Source organism: Stegostoma tigrinum, chromosome 36, assembly GCF_030684315.1.
Source record: "Stegostoma tigrinum isolate sSteTig4 chromosome 36, sSteTig4.hap1, whole genome shotgun sequence".
Taxonomy (NCBI): Eukaryota; Metazoa; Chordata; class Chondrichthyes; order Orectolobiformes; family Stegostomatidae; genus Stegostoma; species Stegostoma tigrinum.
This window is the reverse complement of record NC_081389.1, coordinates 11,971,896-11,989,929: the sequence shown is the minus strand read 5'-3', so window position 1 is coordinate 11,989,929 and position 18,034 is coordinate 11,971,896. Positions and strand designations below refer to the sequence as shown.

The 18,034-nt window shown below is 45.5% G+C and overlaps 1 protein-coding gene across 5 annotated transcripts in view; it reads right to left on the bottom strand.

Moving 5' to 3' along the window:
- LOC125446708 (CD276 antigen-like) overlaps positions 1–18,034 on the bottom strand; it is a 312,391-nt gene that overhangs the window by 45,788 nt on the left and 248,569 nt on the right. For all 5 annotated transcript variants that reach the window (XM_059640089.1, XM_048520440.2, XM_048520439.2 and 2 more), the window contains one exon: positions 6,863–6,898. In XM_059640089.1, coding sequence (XP_059496072.1) covers positions 6,863–6,898 — 36 coding nt within the window. The remainder of the gene's footprint in view (positions 1–6,862; positions 6,899–18,034) is intronic.

The window sequence follows — 18,034 nt, the reverse complement described above, 5'->3', positions numbered from 1 at the left end:
TTGATTCAGCGCTGAGATAGTTGTGTTATGTTTCATAGCTACAGGTTGATGCTGATAGAATCTGATGATGAAGGATGTGAGGACGTGGAAGTGGAGCCCAGCAGGAATCAGTCAGGCTGAATGGTCTGCCTCTGTGCTTTTGGAAATAGCTTTAACAATGGCACACCATCTGATGGCAGTTCAGGAAGTGGGACAGGATCATGGCTCAGTGGTCAGCACTGCAGCCTCACAGCGCCAGGGGACCTGGGTTTGATTCCAGCCTTGAGTGACTGCCTGTGTGGAGTTTGCACATTTTCCCCATATCTGCATGGGTTTGCTCCAGTTTCCTCTCACAGTCGAAAGATGTGCAGGCTAGGTTGATTGGCCACGCTAAATTCCAACAGTGTGCAGGATGTGCATGCTAGGTAGTTTGGCCACATTAAATTCCCACAGTGTGCAGGTTAGGTGGATTGGCCACGGTAAATTCCCATAGTGTGCAGGTAATTGCAGGCTGGGTGGATTAGCCATGAGAAATGTGGGGCTACGGGGAGAAGTTAGGGATTGGGTCTGGGTTGGATGCTCTTCGGAGGATCAATGTGGACTCAATGGGCCGAATGGCCTGATTCCACACTGTGGGGATTCTGTGATTCTACAAAGTGGGCTCCATTTCCTCTATCTTGCTGGTGAAGTGGTAGCGCTCCTGCCTCTGAGACAGGACACTTGGGTTCAAGTCCCATCTACACAGAGATGTGTCATCACAGGTTGATTAGAAAACACCTCCGCCATACAGAAACTTGCATTTCTAACACTGACACATGGTAATGATGTCCCCATCGTTACTATGACAGCCACATCTAATTTATTTGCACCTTGCCCTAAAAAGGAAATTGGCATGAAGTACTTTCTGCAGGAAACAAAATGGAACTTCCTGATTTCATACACTGTGAGCCTTTGACTTAGTGAAGATCAAAAATCCATATGCAGGGGTAAGTGATGAGGATATGTTTTACACTTAGTTGTCTGCTCTCAGACGGAGTTGACACTGATTAACTGCTCCAAGGCAATAAATGGCCATGGTGCGTGCTGCAGCTGTCAGCTTTTCGTTTACAAAAGACTCACATCTTAATCTACACATCACATTAGATCCCAAGATCCTACATTACAAAAGTGAATCCGGATAAATATTGAACAAGCAATACAGAAGGTCGTTATGAGGTAACAATTGGCTGGGGATTGCAGTTTTATGGCAGGCATTGACTAAGGTATTTTCTACTAATCTACTGGAGGTCAACATTCAATAAACATGTCAGTTTCTTTCTATAAAACCAAACAAAACATCTCACTTTCTTTTTCATTCAAGAGAATGTGGGCATTGTTGGGAATGCCGACCCTCACTGCCTAGCTCTATGCAAGTCCATGGCCAGCTAAGCCTCTCCAGAGGGCAGTTAATAATAAACTGCACTGAAGTACATAGGGGCCTAACCGGCAGCTACAACAACTTTTGCCCCCGAAGCATATTCGGACACGAGATTCTTTTCTTAATGAGAAATTCAAATATGTCATAATTACTGATACTAGCCTTTCAGACCAGCTTCGTTTCCTGAATTTCATTTAGATTCCTTTGCTGCCATGCTAAGATTTGAACTCACAGCTCGAGATTATGGGTTTTATAACATCAGCATTATGCCATTAACAGATTATTAAAGGCCAACTCCTGTATGTTTTGTTAAGTTGTCCAGATAATTTCATAAGCAACCGTCAAACAGTCATTTGGTCTTGCTAAGGCAAATGCTGAAAGAATTACCCTTCAGCTGGCGAATCTAAAACATGGGAGCACAGTCTCAGTATAATGGGCTAAATGTTTGGTACTGAGCTGAGGAGCTAATTTTTCACTCAAGAGTTGTGAATCTTTTGAATTCTCTTCCCCAAAGGGTTGTAGATATTATTTACATTTAAGACTAGGGGAGGCAGTATAATGGCAACATTGCTCGATTAGTAATCCCACAGCCACAGGCTAACGTGCTAGAGGTAATGGGAACTGCAGATGCTGGAGAATCCGAGATAACAAAGTGTGAAGCTGGATGATCACAGCTGGCCAAGCAGCATCTCAGGAGCACAAAAGCTGATGTTTCAGGCCCAGACCCTTCATCAGAAAAGGGGGATGGGGAGAGGGTTCTGAAATAAATAGGGAGAGAGGGGGAGGCGGACTGAAAATGGATAGAGGAGAAGATAGCTGGAGAGGAGAGTATAGGTGTGGAGGGGATAGGTCAGTCCAGGGAGGACAGACAGGTCAAGGAGGCAGGATGAGGTTAGTAGGTGGGAAATGGAGGTGCGGATTGAGGTGAGAGGAGGATATAGGTGAGAGGAAGAACAGGTTAGGGAGGCGAGGACGGGCTGGGCTGGTTTTGGGATGCAGTGGGCGAAGGGAAGATTTTGAAGCTTGTGAAGTCCACATTGATACCATTGGGCTGCAGGGTTCCCAAGCGGAATATGAGTTGCTGTTCCTGCAACCTTCGGGTGGCATCATTGTGGCACTGCAGGAGGCCCAGGATGGACATGTCATCGAAGGAATGGGAGGGGGAATTAAAATAGTTCGCGACTGGGAGGTGCAGTTGTTTATAGCAAACCGAGCGGAGGTATTCTGCAAAGCGGTCCCCAAGCCTCCGCTTGGTTTCCCCAATGTAGAGAAAGTCACACTGGGTACAGTGGATACAATATACCACATTGGCAGATGTGCAGGTGAGCATCTGCTTGATCTGGAAAGTCATCTTGGGGCCTGGGATGGGGGTGAGGGAGGTGGTGTGGGGGCAGGTGTAGCACTTTCTGCGGTTGCAGGGGAAGTTGCTGGGTATGGTGGGGTTGGAGGGGACTGTGGAGCGAACAAGGGAGTCACGGAGAGAGTGGTCCCTCCGGAAGGCAGATAAGGCTGGGGATGGAAAAATGTCTTGGGTGGTGGGGTCGGATTGTAGATGGCAGAAGTTTCGGAGGATGATGCGTCGTATCAGGAGGTTGGTGGGGTGGTATGTGAGGACTAGGGGGATTCTCTTTGGGCGGTTATTGCGGGGGCGAGGTGTGAGGGACGTGTTGCGGGAAATGCAGGAGATGCAGTCAAGGGCATTCTCAACCACTGCGGGGGTTGGGGGAGGAGTTGCTGTCCTTTAAGAACGCGAACATCTGGGATGTGCGGGATTGGAGTGCCTCATCCTGGGAGCAGATGCGGCGGAGGTGAAGGAATTGGGAATAGGGGATGGAATTTTTGCAGGAGGGTGGGTGGGAGGAGGTGTATTCTAGGTAGCTGTGGGAGTTGGTGGGCTAGAGATGGACATCAGTTTCTAGCTGGTTGCCTGAGACGGAGACAGAAGTCCAGGAAGGACGCCAACTCTCCGACACTACCTCCTACCGCCCAGGTGAACTTGAGGTTGGGGTGGAAGGTGTTGGTGAAGTAGATGAACTGTTCAAGCTCCTCTTTGGAGAAAGAGGCGGCGCCGCTACAGTCATCAATGTACCGGAGGAAGAGGTGGGGTTTGGGGCCTGTGTAGGTGCGGATGAGGGACTGTTCCACGTAACCTCCAAAGAGGCAGGCATAGCTTAGGCTCATGCGGGTACCCATGGCCACCCGCTTTGTCTGTAGGAAGTAGGAGGAATCAAAAGAGAAGTTGTTGAGGGTGAGGACGAGTTCGGTTAGGCGGATCAGGGTGTTGGTGGAGGGGGACTGGTCGGGTCTGCGGAACAGGAAGAAGTGGAGGCCCTTGAGGCCACCTGCATGAAGAATGCAGGTGTATAGGGACTGGACGTCCATGGTGAAAATGAGGTGTTGGGGACCAGGGAATTGGAAGTTCTGGAGGAGGTGGAGGGTGTGGGTGGTGTCACGGACGTAGGTGGGGAGTTCCTGGGCCAAGGGGGAGAAAATGGAGTCCAGATAGGTGGAGATGAGTTCGCTGAAGCAGGAGCAGGCAGAGACAATGGGTCGACCAGGGCAGGCGAGTTTGTGGATTTTGGGAAGGAGATAGAAGTGGGCGGCGTGAGGTTGGGGAACAATGAGGGTGGAGGCTGTGGGTGGGAGGTCACCTGAGGTGATGAGGTCATGGATGGTACTGGAGATGATGGATTGGTGCTCAGGGGTGGGGTCATGATCAAGCGGGTGGTAGGAGGTGGTGTCGGAGAGTTGGCGTCCTTCCTGGACCTCTGTCTCCATCTCAGGCAACCAGCTAGAAACTGATGTCCATTTCAAGGCCACCAACTCCCACAGCTACCTAGAATACACCTCCTCCTAACCACCCTCCTGCAAAAAGTCCACCCCCTATTCCCAATTTCTTCACCTCCACCCCCAGGATGAGGCACTCCACTCCAGCACATCCCAGATGTTCGCGTTCTTTAAGGAAGGCAAATTCCCCCCGCAGTGGTCGAGAACATTCTCGACTGTGTCTCCCGCGATACATCCCTCACACCCCGCCCCTGCAATAACCGCCCAAAGAGAATCCCCCTCGTCCTCACATACCACCCCACCAACCTCCTGATACAGCGCACCATCCTCCGACACTTCCACCATCTACGATCCAACCCCACCACCCAAGACATTTTTCCAACCCCACCCTTGTCTGCCTTCCGGAGAGACCACTCTCTCTGGGAGTCCCTTGTCCGCTCCACACTCCCCTCCAACCCCACCACACCTGGCACCTTCCCCTGCAACCACAGGAAGTGCTACACTTGCCCCCACACCTCCTCCCTCACCCCCATCCCAGGTCCCAAGATGACTTTCCATATTAAGCAGAGGTTCACCTGAATATCTGCCAATGTGGTATACTGTATCCACTGTACCTGGTGTGGCTTCCTCTAATATTGGGGAAACCAAGCGGAGGCTTGGGGACCGCTCTGCAGAACACCTCCGCTCCGTTCGCAATAAACAACTGCACCTCCCAGTTATGAACCATTTTAACTCTCCCTCTCATTCCTTGGATGATATGTCCATCCTGGGCCTCCTGCAGTGCCACAAAGATGCCACCTGAAGGTTGCAGGAACAGCAACTCATATTCTGCCTGGGAACCCTGCAGCCCAATGGTATCAATGTGGACTTCACCAGCTTCAAAATCTCCCCTTTGCCCACTGCATCCTAAAACCAGCCCAGCTCATCCCCGCCTCCGCAACCTGTTCTTCCTCTCACCTATCCCCTCCTCCCACCTCAAGCTGCAGCTCCATTTCCCACCTACTAACCTCATCCCACCTCCTTGACCTGTCCGTCCTCCCCAGACTGACCTATCCCCTCCCTACCTCCCCACCTATACTCTCCTCTCCACCTACCTTCTCCTCGATCCATCTTCGGTCCACCTCCTCCTCTCTCCCTATTTATTTCAGAACCCTCTCCCCATCCCCCTTTTCTGATGAAGGGCTTTGGCCCAAAACGTCAGCTTTTGTGCTCCTAAGATGCTGCTTGACCTAATGTGCTAGAGGCATGCGTTCCACTCTCACCGTGACAGATGGTGAAATTTGAATTCAATAGAAGTGTGGAATAGTTTTTAAAAAAAACCTTGTCGTAATGGCAATTAATAGCTGGAAATCATTTAACATTTGTCATTTCTAGGTGATCTCTCTTCAGTTGCATAGAACCAATCAGAACCTGTTCTGAACAAGTACTATTTTGACCCACAATATCTTGGCAGTAAGATGTTCCTGCTTCTGTCGACAGTTATCAAAACCCCTATACTTCACTCATGACCTTTAGTTAAGGCAATCTGCCATCCTTACCTGGTCTCACCTACACATGAATCCAGACCCTCAGCAACATAATTGACTCATAACTGGTTTATGGGCAAATGAGGGGTTTCGAAATGAATGCTGGGCCTAGTAAGGGATGCCCACATACCACAAATGGATAATAGAAAAAGACAGTTTTGATCTCTTGGGGAATGAAAGGTGAAGGTGCAGTGGGCAGAAAAATGGAGTCCAAGCCATGATCACAATGAATGGTGCAGTAGGTTTAATGGGCCAAACATTCTATTCCTGCACTTAATTCCTGTGTTCTTGTAAAAAAAATTCTTAACCCTTCCAACCTATCTCCATAACTGAAGTTCCTCATCCCTGGATTCTCATAAATCTTTCCTAATACTGTCACATCTTTGCTAACGTCTATTACACAGAGCTGTATGGAATAATCCAGCTGAGAGTGAACCAGTGCTTTTCACAAGATCAAGATAATCTTATCGCTCTTTTCCTCTATGCTGATATTATTAAAGCCTTGGTTCTCATATGTTATATTATCACACTCTCAAGTCTCTCTTGCTACCCTCAGTGACTTATGAGCATATATACTGAGGTCCCCCGGTCACTGCGTCTCCTTTTAGAGCTGTACCCTTTATTTTACAGCTGGGTGTCTGATGCTTTTTGTAAATCTAATTGTAATCATATTGCCATTTACAGCATTTTGCTGTGAGTATTTTCATTGTCGCATTTCCTACATTAAAACAGAGATTACACTTTTCGAAAAGTACATTAGCTGGGAATAATTTAAGACTTGCCATTGACGGGTGATCGTTCTTCAGTTGCAGGGAACTGATCAGAACCTGCACTGAACAGGTTCGGACCAATTTCACTTAAAATCGGATTTCTATTTACACCATCGAGTCCTATTCCCTGAATCAGGAAGGGGGCTTCAGTACTCAAAAAAAAGACACTACCTCCATCACTGGTAATAAGCATTTTAGGCCCATTATTACATCTTCATTTAAGCAAGGACACACTTCACCATCTATCATTAAAATGAACAGTGGTTATCTGGGCAAGTTACCTCAGGAAAGCTAACAACACAGAACTGTACTTGATGATATAACACAACATGTTAACACACCACAACATGTCCCACAAATACTTCAGTTACTCGTGAACCTACCTGTCCTTGCTTCCGCCTCTTCTTCCTCATCGTCTTCTGCAAGTAAACAATAAGATTTATTTAGCTCGTCCAATCTCAGGATAGCAAACAGAAGCGACAATAGTTTCCAGTTTGACTTCTTTGCACTAATTCAATATTGCCACGATCAACGCCATGATGCTCTGCCTCAGCAATCAAAGCACAGAATGGGCTCCAATCATTGATGATCCCTGGTCTACACTATTATATCTTACATAGTTATGTGCTGAGTCATTGCTGTCAAATCTTTAAAAATCTCAGCACAGCTACATAGGAAGATCTCAATCAAAAGCTTCTTTCACCCAATTATATGCTGAGATCAAGGACCTCCCAAGCCCATAACTTTGAACCGCTTTCTTAAATCTTTGCAGTTCTAGGATTCATTTAGAAAGATGTGGAAACCATAACCTGCAAGTTCCCATCCATGCCATATCAATTTGAAACAACATCTTCATTCCTTCTTTGGACACCCTCTGTCGCCGGGTCAAAATGCTAGAGCTTCCTCACAGCTCTAAGTGCAACTAGACTTCATGATCTGCAGTGGTTCAAGATAGCAACTTAATGCCACCTTCCCAAGGGCAATTTGGCCAGGCAATAAATACTGGCACAGTCAGTCAACCCCACATACCATAAATCTGCAGCATCTTTCATCCTCTATTTTTCAAAGCATTTTACAATAAAGTGAAGTGCAGTCCCTGTTGTAATATCATAGAATCCCTACGCTGTGGAAACAGGTCCTTCAGCCCAACAAGTCCACACCAACCCTCAGAGCACCCCACCCAGACCCATTACCCTTTCCCCGTAACCCACCTATACATCCCTGGACACTACGGGCTATTTAGCATGGCCAATTCACTTAGTCTGCACATCTTTGGGCTGTGGGAGGAAACCGGAGCACTCGGAGGAAACCCACACAGACACGGGGAGAACAGGCACCCAAGGGTGGAATCAAACCTGGGTCCCAGGCGCTGTGAGGCAGCAGTGCTAACCACAGAGCCACCTATGAAATGTGACAGCCAATTTGCACACAGCAAGTTCCCACAAATGCTAACCTGATCATAACTAGATATCCTACTCAATTTATATTAGTGAAGCGATAAATATTGGTCAGAACAATGGGGAGAAGGCCCCTGCTTTCCTTGGATGCAGTGTCATTGGATTTTCTACATTGAGAGAGTGGGCAGATGGAATACCAGGAAGGTCAGCCGCCTTTAATTCCTTACCAAAGTGATAGCATCACCTAAAGTGTAGCCCTCCTTCATTCTTGCAGTGAAACGTTAACTTGGATCTTTGTGCCTCAACTCTCTGTGGTAGGAACTTGAACTATAATGAGCAAAGGCTAAACAGGTTTGGATTCTACCCACTGGAGTTTAGAAGAATGGGAGATGATCTTAACGAAACATATAGGATTTTTGAGGGGCTTGACAGAACTGAGGAAAAGACCACCTGACCCCAAATGTTAACTCTGATTTCTCTTCACAGATACTGCCAGACCTGCTGAGCTTTTCCAGCAACTTCTGTTTTCATTTTTGATTTACAGCATCCGCAATTCTTTCCCCTTTTAAATGCTGAGTGGATGTTTCCCCTCATGGCAAAATCTATGACCAAAAAGCACAGTCTCAGAACTAAGGGATTCCAATTTAAGACTGAGATGAAGAGGAATTTCTTCAGGGGGTTGAGGGTCTTTGGAAATCCTTGCCATAGAGAGCTGAGGGGGCAGAACTCTTGTTGTACATTTAAGGCTGTGATAAATTCTTAATCAATCAGGAGGGCGAGTCCAGGGTTACAGGGAAAGGGCAGGAGTGTGGACATGGGAGTATCAGATCCTGCTGAATGCAGGCTCAAGGGGCTGAATGGACTCCCCTTGTTCCTATTTCTTATGGTCTTATGGCCACAGTAGCTCAGATCAGAGCTACACTCTCTCAGACTTAACACAGTGGATACATTTTTATTCATATCATGGGAGGTAGATCTCCCACATGCTGCACAGGCCTGCAAAGACAAACAGACACACACATGCATGCAGACAGGTGCATGGATAGACAAAAGCGCACAGGACAGGCCTTACGGTGCAGGTGTAACCCTGAGTTAATTGTTACTGCTACTTGAATGTTGATCAGCTCAAGAATGAAAAATAAAGAAGCACTTGAAGGGAAATGCTCACTTGAAAGGAAACCCTGGGAAAGTAAAGATAACAGAATCAACTGTATTCATCGATCAGCTATAAATATCTTTAAGATTAGTCTTCGCAGCCTCATTATTACCAAGTTTAAATTACATGTGTATTTTCAGTAAATGTAGCTAAAGAGTTATACAAACAATTCTACTGAAGTACAGTCACTGATATATTGCTCTATAAATGGTGGAACAGAAAGTATTGTTCCAGTCAAATAACCTTTAAAGTTTGTGGAGCATAGTGAAGAAAATTATCACAGCTGCCTGGAGCCGTGACAGTCCCACACAGTGTCCTGGCCATTCCCCTCACTACTAATGGCCCAGAATGTCTGGACAGCACTGACTCAGTGACGCTGTTCACAAAGAATTCTGCAGCCTGACCCTTTTTGAATTTTCAACCACGATGTTCAATGGAGCAAAGGAGGGATTGGGGGAGGGAGTAAGGGAGCTAGTGAGCAAATGGATAATTGTATGGGAGCCAGGTTGGGTGAGGGGTTAGAAGGTTGGGCTGGGGAGTGGTTGGATTCTGACGAGGGGGGATTTGGCCGAGTGGTGTAAAAATTGGTTTCACGTAGCACTCCCTGCACAAGCCTGTTGGATTCTGAAAGCTGAACTTTGAACTCTGATCTGGAACTTCTTTCTGACACCTCTGGAGCAGAAATAAGCCATTCGGCCCATTGAGTCTGCTCTGCCGTTCAGTGAGAGTCACAGTTAATCTGACAATCCTCAACTCCACTTTCTTGCTCTGGCTATCTCAGACTATGAATGAAAACGTATCCACTGTATATACTGAACAGCCGAGCCTTCACAATCCTCTGCACTAGCGAATTCCAGAGAGTCAATACTCTCCGAGAAGAAATTCATCGTCATCAGTGTTTTACTTGGGCAGCTCCTCATTCTGGGATTATACCCAGCTGGTCCTAGATTCTCCCACAAGAGGAAACAACCTGTTGGCATCTATTCTGTCAAGCTACGGGGAAATCTTAAATGTTTCAATTAGATTTCCTCTCATTCTCCTAAACCCTAATGAGTACAGGCCCAACCTACTCAGGCTCTCCTCATAAGAAAATCCTGTATACTTAACGATCAACCTCAATCTTTTCTGGGCTGCCTCTAATGCCTTTCTTCAGATAAAGGGATGAAAACTGTTCACAATATTTGTAGTGTGAGCTGACAAACACTTTTTCTTTCAGAATGGAATGTCCGTTATTGTCATGTGTACTCAAATACAGGTGTAGAGGAGTAGAATGGAAAGCTTTACAATGTCGCCTCTTCTGGCATCGTCTTAGGTACAAAGTGCCAAAGTACCAATCTCAGATACAAAAAGAAGAATAAAAAGCAAAGTAGTTGCATTATTATACAGAAGTAAGACATAGTTAATAAGATAGTCACTACAGTCACATAAGTACATTACACATAAACATTACATTGCAACAGCTGAGCACATGGGATTTCAGATGTGTCTGACAGCCCATGCCAGAGCCCAGTCCAACAACTGTCCCCAAGCTCTGATCCAAGCCTCCAGCTGCTCAGAGGTAACTTTTCTGCAGGACCGCGTCCCCTCGCCGGCCCCCAATCCAGGACCGCGTCCCCTCACCAGCCCCCAATCCGGGACCGCTTCCCATCGCTGGCATCCATGCCAGCACTGCTTCCCCATGGCTCCAGGATTCATCTTGGGGGGCTTGCCAGCTCCTGCATTCTCTTCCAGACAAGTTGAAGTCATTTGTTTAAAAAGAAGCACAAAAGGAGGAAAAAGAAAGAAGAGAGAAAAAAAACAAACAAGCAGGACAGAGGACCTCCAGCTGGAGCATCCTACCCTGTTGCCATTTTGCACAGAATATAGTTCTTGTGTATTTTAGCAAGACATCACTATTCCAAAGGGAATGGAGTGTAAAAATAAAAGTCAATATTACAATCACCTTCCCTAATACCTGTTGAACTTGTATGCCAGTTCTTTTTCCTTTTTTCTTAAAAAAAAACGAGCACGGACTCTAAAATCTGCCTGTGTTTCTTTACTGCTCTCTTTAAGTCATACAATCCTGCTATTTCAAATCCAAAATAAGCAAGTAGAAGAATTCTCACAGCTGCCTGGAGCTGTGACTGTCCCACAATGTCCTGACCATTCCCCTGACTAACTAATGGCCCAGAATGTCTGGACAGCATTGACTCCGCACTCACTGACGCTGCTCACATAGAATTCTGTGACCTGACGCTTTTCGAATTGAAAGTAAGCACTGGAAGTTAGAAAAGGGCCGACATACTTTTCATATCTAGCTCAACCAGAATGATGCCAGCTACATCTAATTTGTTGGCAAGGGATAAGAACAGTAGGATATGCAGACAAGGTGAGGTGAAGAGAGGGAAAGGAGGTTTACATGGAGCATAAATATGGAACACAGACAACTGAACTAAACAGCTCTGAAGAAGGGTCTTTTCTGATGAAGGGTCCAGGCCCGAAACATCAGCTTTTGTGCTCCTAAGATGCTGCTTGGCCTGCTGTGTTCATCCAGCTCCACACTTCGCTGTCTCGGATTCTCCAGCATCTGCAGTTCCCATTATCTCTGAGCTAAACAGCTGTTCGTGTTCCACTGTAAAATCTGAAGGAGTTTGATTTGCCCTATCATACATGGAGTCCAAATCAACATGACTCCCTGTATTACTGATCTCTACTTGTTCTCAGTCCATCCACATCTGAGATTTAAAATTGTCATTCAGCTATTTAAATGCTTCTAAAGTTTTCAGTGCAGTGTTATTCTAGAACCTACTCTCTCTTTTCAGGAGATAACGTGTGGAGCTGGACGAACACAGCAGGCCAAGCAGCATCTCAGGAGCACAAAAGCTGACAATTCGGGCCTAGACCCTTCAACAGAAAAGGGGCTGATGAAACTTTTTTGATGAAGGGTCTAGGCCCAAAATGTCAGCTTTTGTGGTCCTAAGATGCTGCTTGTCCTGCTGTGTTCATCCAGCTCCACACCTTGTTATCTCAGATTCTCCAGCATCTGCAGTTCCTACTATCTCTAGCCTTTCAGGACCTCCCTGACCAGTCTATCCTTCCGACTCTGTTCCCTTATACATTCTCCCCTTCCACCTACACCAATTATGATTGCCAGGCCTTCTACTTTACCCCTTTATTCTCATCGTGGCTCGGTGGATTAGGGAATTGCAGGGTTATTGAGGGGCGAGGGGTGGTCTGGGTGCGAGGGCCAGTATGGCCCTGATTGGGCAAATGGTCTGCTTCCACACTTGGGTGGCGGGGGAGGGTTTGGTGTTCTATAGTTCTATGATGGCAGTTCAACACTGCCTTCTAAAGGGGCAATTAGAACAATCAATACCAGCTCAGCCAGCAACACCCACGTCCCACAAATAAAAGAGAGAAGAAATCTCATTTCTGTATTTCCAGGCACTTTTTGTATCGTTCTCCAATCACGTTCAGCAGATTTCCAGCAACAGTGAACAAAAAGACATTGTCGATTTCAATACAATGGGAAGTGCAAGTACTCCTTCAGAAAGTAGAGAGGTCAGCTAACATTGTGATTGTAAACCATTTGCTACAAGTGAACAGAATGGTCCTACAATTTGAACAATGAAGTATTCACATTTTCAGGTTGTAACAGGTATACTACGTACTCCCTGCTATTAATTTTGCTTTTCCAGCATTCGCCACACTCCAGTTTAAAAAGCTGTCATTATTTTACATTTCTCATCTCTGAACTTCAGATCAATGGAAAAGCAATGATCCAACACTGTCTTGTCATCAAGTGAATTCTGAGAGGTCGTTTCCCCTAAGGGAGAGACTGAAACTGTATAGATAAGAGGTCTTGCTTTTAAGACGGAGACGAGGAGAACGCTTTTCTCTTGGGGTTATTAGTCTGTGGAATTCTGCTCCCAGACAGCATTGAAGGCCAGCTCATTAAACATATTCTGGGCAGAGTTAGACAGATTTTCGACAGACAAAGGAGTCAAAGTTTGTGGGCAGCAGACAGACAATTACAGTCAGAGAGTGATACAAAACGGAAACAGACCCTTCAGTCCAACTTGTCCATGCTGACCCAGCTTCCCAAACTAAGCCAGCCCCACTTGCCTGGTCCACATCCCTCTAGATTGATTCTATTCATGTACCTGTCCAAACGTCTTTTAAATGTTGTAACTGTACCTGCATCTACCACTTCCTCTTGCAGTTCATTCCACGTACAATCCACCCTCTGTGTAAAAAGTTGCTCCTTAGGTCCCTTTTAAATCTTTTTCCTCTCACCTTAAAATTATGCCCTCTAGCTTTGAACACCCCACTCTAGGGGGGAAAAAATCCTTTGCTACTTACCTTGTCTGTGTCCCTCAATTTTATAAACCTCTACAAGGTCATCCCTCAATCTCTTACTTTCCAGTGAAAGAAATCCCAGCCCATCCAGCTTCTCCTTATAACTCAAACCTTCCAGCCCCAGCAACATTGTGGTAAATCTTTTATGAATCCTCTTTAGTTTAATATTATCCTTCCTATTTCATGGCAACTAGAACTGTACACAGTACTCCAAAAGTGACCTCACTAGCCTCCTGTACAACCTCAAGGTGACTTTCCAATTCCTATATTCAATGGTTTGAAAGCAAGCATGCCAAATGCTTCTATAATCACCCTGTCTACCTGTGATGTGTTTTTCAAATAACTATGTGCCTGGATCCCTAGGTCTCTGTTTGATAACACTATCCAGGCCTCTACCTTAAACTGTACAAATTCTGCCCATGTCTGTTTTACCAAAATGCAATATCTCACATTTTTCCAAATTAAGCTCCATCTGCCATTCCTCAGCCCACTGACCCAAATGATCCAGATACCTTTGTAATCTTAGATAACCTACTTCACTGCCTGCTATACCATCAATTTTGGCGTCACCCACAAACTTACTAACCATACCTCCTAAACTCTTATCCAAATCATTAAAATAAATGACAACAACATTGCACCCAGCACCAATCCCTGTGGGACACTGCTGGTCACAGGTCTCCAATCCAAAAAAAACAACAGTCCACCCCACCCTCTGTTTCCTATCATCAAGTCAATTTTGTATCCAATTGGCAAGTTCTCCCTGTATCCCATGGGATCTAACTTTACTGCTTAGTCTCCCATGCGGAGCCTGGTCAAAGGCTTTACTAAAGTGCATACAGACCATGTCTACTGTTCTGTCCTCAATCTATTTTTGAAGCTGAGAACACAATCTGATCAGGCAAGGATCTGGTTCCATGGGCCTAGTGACCTCCTCTTGCTAAGTTCCACGATCATTAATTAAATATTAGCGTTAAAACTTGAGTCCCTCCAAACCTGATTGCAGAACTAGTGATCAATACATTTAGCATCACAAACAGAAAGCACCAATCAATTACCAGAAGATGTCATGAGGCCAAGTTAAGAAGCCAATTAGCTTGACATACTGGAAATAGAGTCTCAATTCGTGAAATTCTTCTTTGAACATAACACACTATACTCAATCTGATCAAGCATATACAAAACTCTTTAAAAGATTTATATCGGATAACAAGGTGTAGAGTTGGATAAACACAGCAGGTCAAGCAGCATAGGAGCAGGAAAGCTGACGTTTCGGGTCTGGACCCTTCTTTCTCATGCTTGGCCTATTTCCACCTATAGACTGCAGCATTTCAAGAAGGCACCACTCGGTTGTTATTGTCTTCCAAATCATATTGTTTAGTTGGTACATTTCTTTATTTAAGCATAGGTATCCAAGTTTATATCTGAGATAGACTAATTTTTGTGGGAAAATGTATTTAGGGATACGGGCCAGAGGCAGGTGAAATAACCCCACACAGGTTAGTATCCCATCACCAGGTCACCTTTCATTTACACTTGGGAAGACTTTGACATTAATCCAGCTTCCTCAGAGCCAGTTCTCAGGGTGAACAGAACCTCTGGTACTCCAGGGCTCCCTGCTTGGACCAAGTTGACAGCCCCAGTGCGGGGACTCATATTCTAGCAGGTCCACCTGGCTGACCTTGTTAGAATCAGAAGTGGGGCCACAGGTCTGTCACAATCTCACTGAATGGTGGAACAGGCCTGTGGGGCTGAATGGCTTATTCCTATGTTCCTATCAGGAGGTGGTAATTGATTATCTCAGCACATATGGATATTTTATAGGGATCTTATGGTGCAATGGTACCGTCCCTAGCTCTGAGATAAGAGTTCTGGGTTCCAGTCCCACGTGCACCAGACAAGTGGTCATCTCTGAAAACATTGATTTGAAAATATGATACATATAACATGTAAGGGCTGGCTGGGATGGAAAGAGCAATAAGATTGAGCAGTCAATAAACTCTATTTCTCCACCAGACTCAGATCTGAACTGGCAACCGCTACGTTCTCAAGAACGATTAGGGATGGGCAATAACAGTGCCAAGCCAGATCCCACAAAATAATTTTGGAAAAGAATGGAAAGAAGATTAAATTGTGCCTTATTAGATTGTGAAGAGCTTCGATCGAGTGAAAAAGAAGGAACGGATTCCAGAATAGGACCTGGATTTAAGATCAATTGGCGAGGGAGCCAGATGGGAGTTGAGAAGCACTTTCCATTCAATCTTGTTATAAACTGGGGTGCACAGCCTGAAAGGAAGGCGAGAGAAGTTTCAATGACAACTTTCAGAAGGGAACTGGATACTTCACTGAAAGGGAGAACATCGTAGGGCTTTGAAGAAACAGCATGGCAGTCGGAATATACAAATAGCTCTTACAAAGAGACAGTTCTATCCTTGAAACTCAATGGATTAAAAAAAGTCATGCAGCATCCAGGTTTTGAGTACTCTGCTCATAGGGAGTGACCATTTAGAGTTATAGAGATGTGCAGCAGAGAAACAGACCCTTCGGACCAAATCATCCATGCAGACCAGATATCCTAAATAAATCCAGTCCCGTTTGCCTACATTTGGCCAATATCCTTCCACACCCTTCCTATTCATATACCCATCCAGTTGCCTTTCAAATGCTGTAATTGTACCAGCCTCCACCGCTTCCTCTGGCAGTTCAATCCAAAAATGTACCACCTTCTTTGTGAAAACGTTGCCCCTTAGGTCCCTTTTAAATTTTTCCTCTCCCAGCTTAAACCTATGCCCCCTCGTTTTGGAGTCCCCCACCCCAGGGAAAAGACCTTGTCAATTCATCCTATCCATACCCTTCATGATTTTACAAACTACTACAACGTCACACCGCAGTCTCTGATGCTCCAGGGAAAATAGCCCCAGCCTATCCAGCCTCGCCCTATACCTCGAGCCCTCCAACCCTGGCAATATCCTTGTAAATTTTTTCTGAACTCTTTCAAGTATCACAACATCCTTCCTAAAGCAGGGAGACCAGAACTGCACACAGTATTTCAACCGTGGCCTTACCAATGTCCTGTACAGCCGCAACATGACCTCCCAACTCCTATACTCAATGCAGTGGCCAATAAAGGAAAGCATATCAAATGCCTTCTTTACTATCCTGTCTACCTGCAACTCCACTTTCAAGGAACTATGAATCTGCACTCCAAGGTCTCTTTGTTCAGATTTAATAATCTAATAGATATTTGTTTGCTGAATCAAAAGGACTGTGATTTGAAGAAGAGTGGATTGTCGTTCTTACCTTGTTGGTTTGTAAAAATTCCGATCAATATAAAGGGCTTATTCAGCAGGAGCAAATTACTGCAGATGTTGGAATCTGTACTGAAAACAACAACTGCTGGAGATCACAGTGGGTCACGCAACATCCATGGAGAGAAATGGCAAGTTAACATTTTGAGTCTAGATGACTAGAGCTGAAGTATGAAGGGGGACAGCATCGATGTAATAGCTTTGGGAGGGAGGGTGCGGGGTTAGTGGGTGTAGGGTGGTGGTGGAGAAAAGATGGTGAAATTTCAGATTACGTGATCGGAATGTGAGAATGGAAGAACAATGGTGTGTCTACCTGCCAGACTGGAGAGAAAGCAGACAGTACCACTGGGGTGGGATGAGGGGTGAGAGGGCATAACAGAATGTAACAGGTAAAGCTAAAAGAAGGGCAAGAAATAGGAGTTGGTTCACAGTTTGAAGGTGTTGAACTCAATATTAAATCTAGAAGGCTGTAAAGTGCCTGGTCTGAAGGCGAGATGTTGTTCCTCCAGTTTGCGCTGTGATTCACTGGAATTGATGACAGGCAGAGGACAGACACATGGGCATGCGAGTGGGATGCTGTGTTAAAATGACTGACTATGGAAGGTTGAGGTCATGAGGTGTTCAGCAAAGCAGTCACTCAATCTGCATTTGGTTTCTCCGATGCATAGTAGGCCATGATGAGGGAATCACTATCTAGGCCAGCATTTATTGCCCATCCCTAATTGCCCAGAAAACAGTTAGGAGCCAACCACATTGCCGGGGTCTGGAGTCACATGTAGTCTAGACCAAGACAGGATAACATAGATAACACCGTGTGTTAGTCTTCACAAGTGTCCCGATCCAAAGTGTCAACTTCCCTGCTCCTCTGATGCTGCCTGGCCTGCTGGGTTTGTCCAGCTCCTCACTGTGTTATCTTTGACTCCCAGCATCTGCAGTTCTTATGATCTCCGAGCCAGGATGGCAGTGTCCTTCCCTAAAAGGACACTAGTGAATCTGATGGTTTTTTCCAATAATCGACAATAGACTCGTGGCCATCGTTAAACTCTTAATTCCAGATTTTTATTGAATTCAAATTCCACTGTCTGCCACAGTGGGACTTGAAAACCGGTTCCTGGAACTTTACCTGGGTCTCTCGATTATCAATGCAGTGTTAACACCACTAAGCTGTCACCTCCCCAGTAATAATTACAGTTAATTATAATTACACACCATGGCTGAAGTACAGTCTGTAGAGTGATCCGTTCACTTTGGTCTTTTCCCTGCCTGATGTATGCTCTGTAATCATAACATTTTAAAAAATGTTTAAGAAGAGTTTCTATTTCATTATGAAGTATTTGGACCAATGCACATCCAACA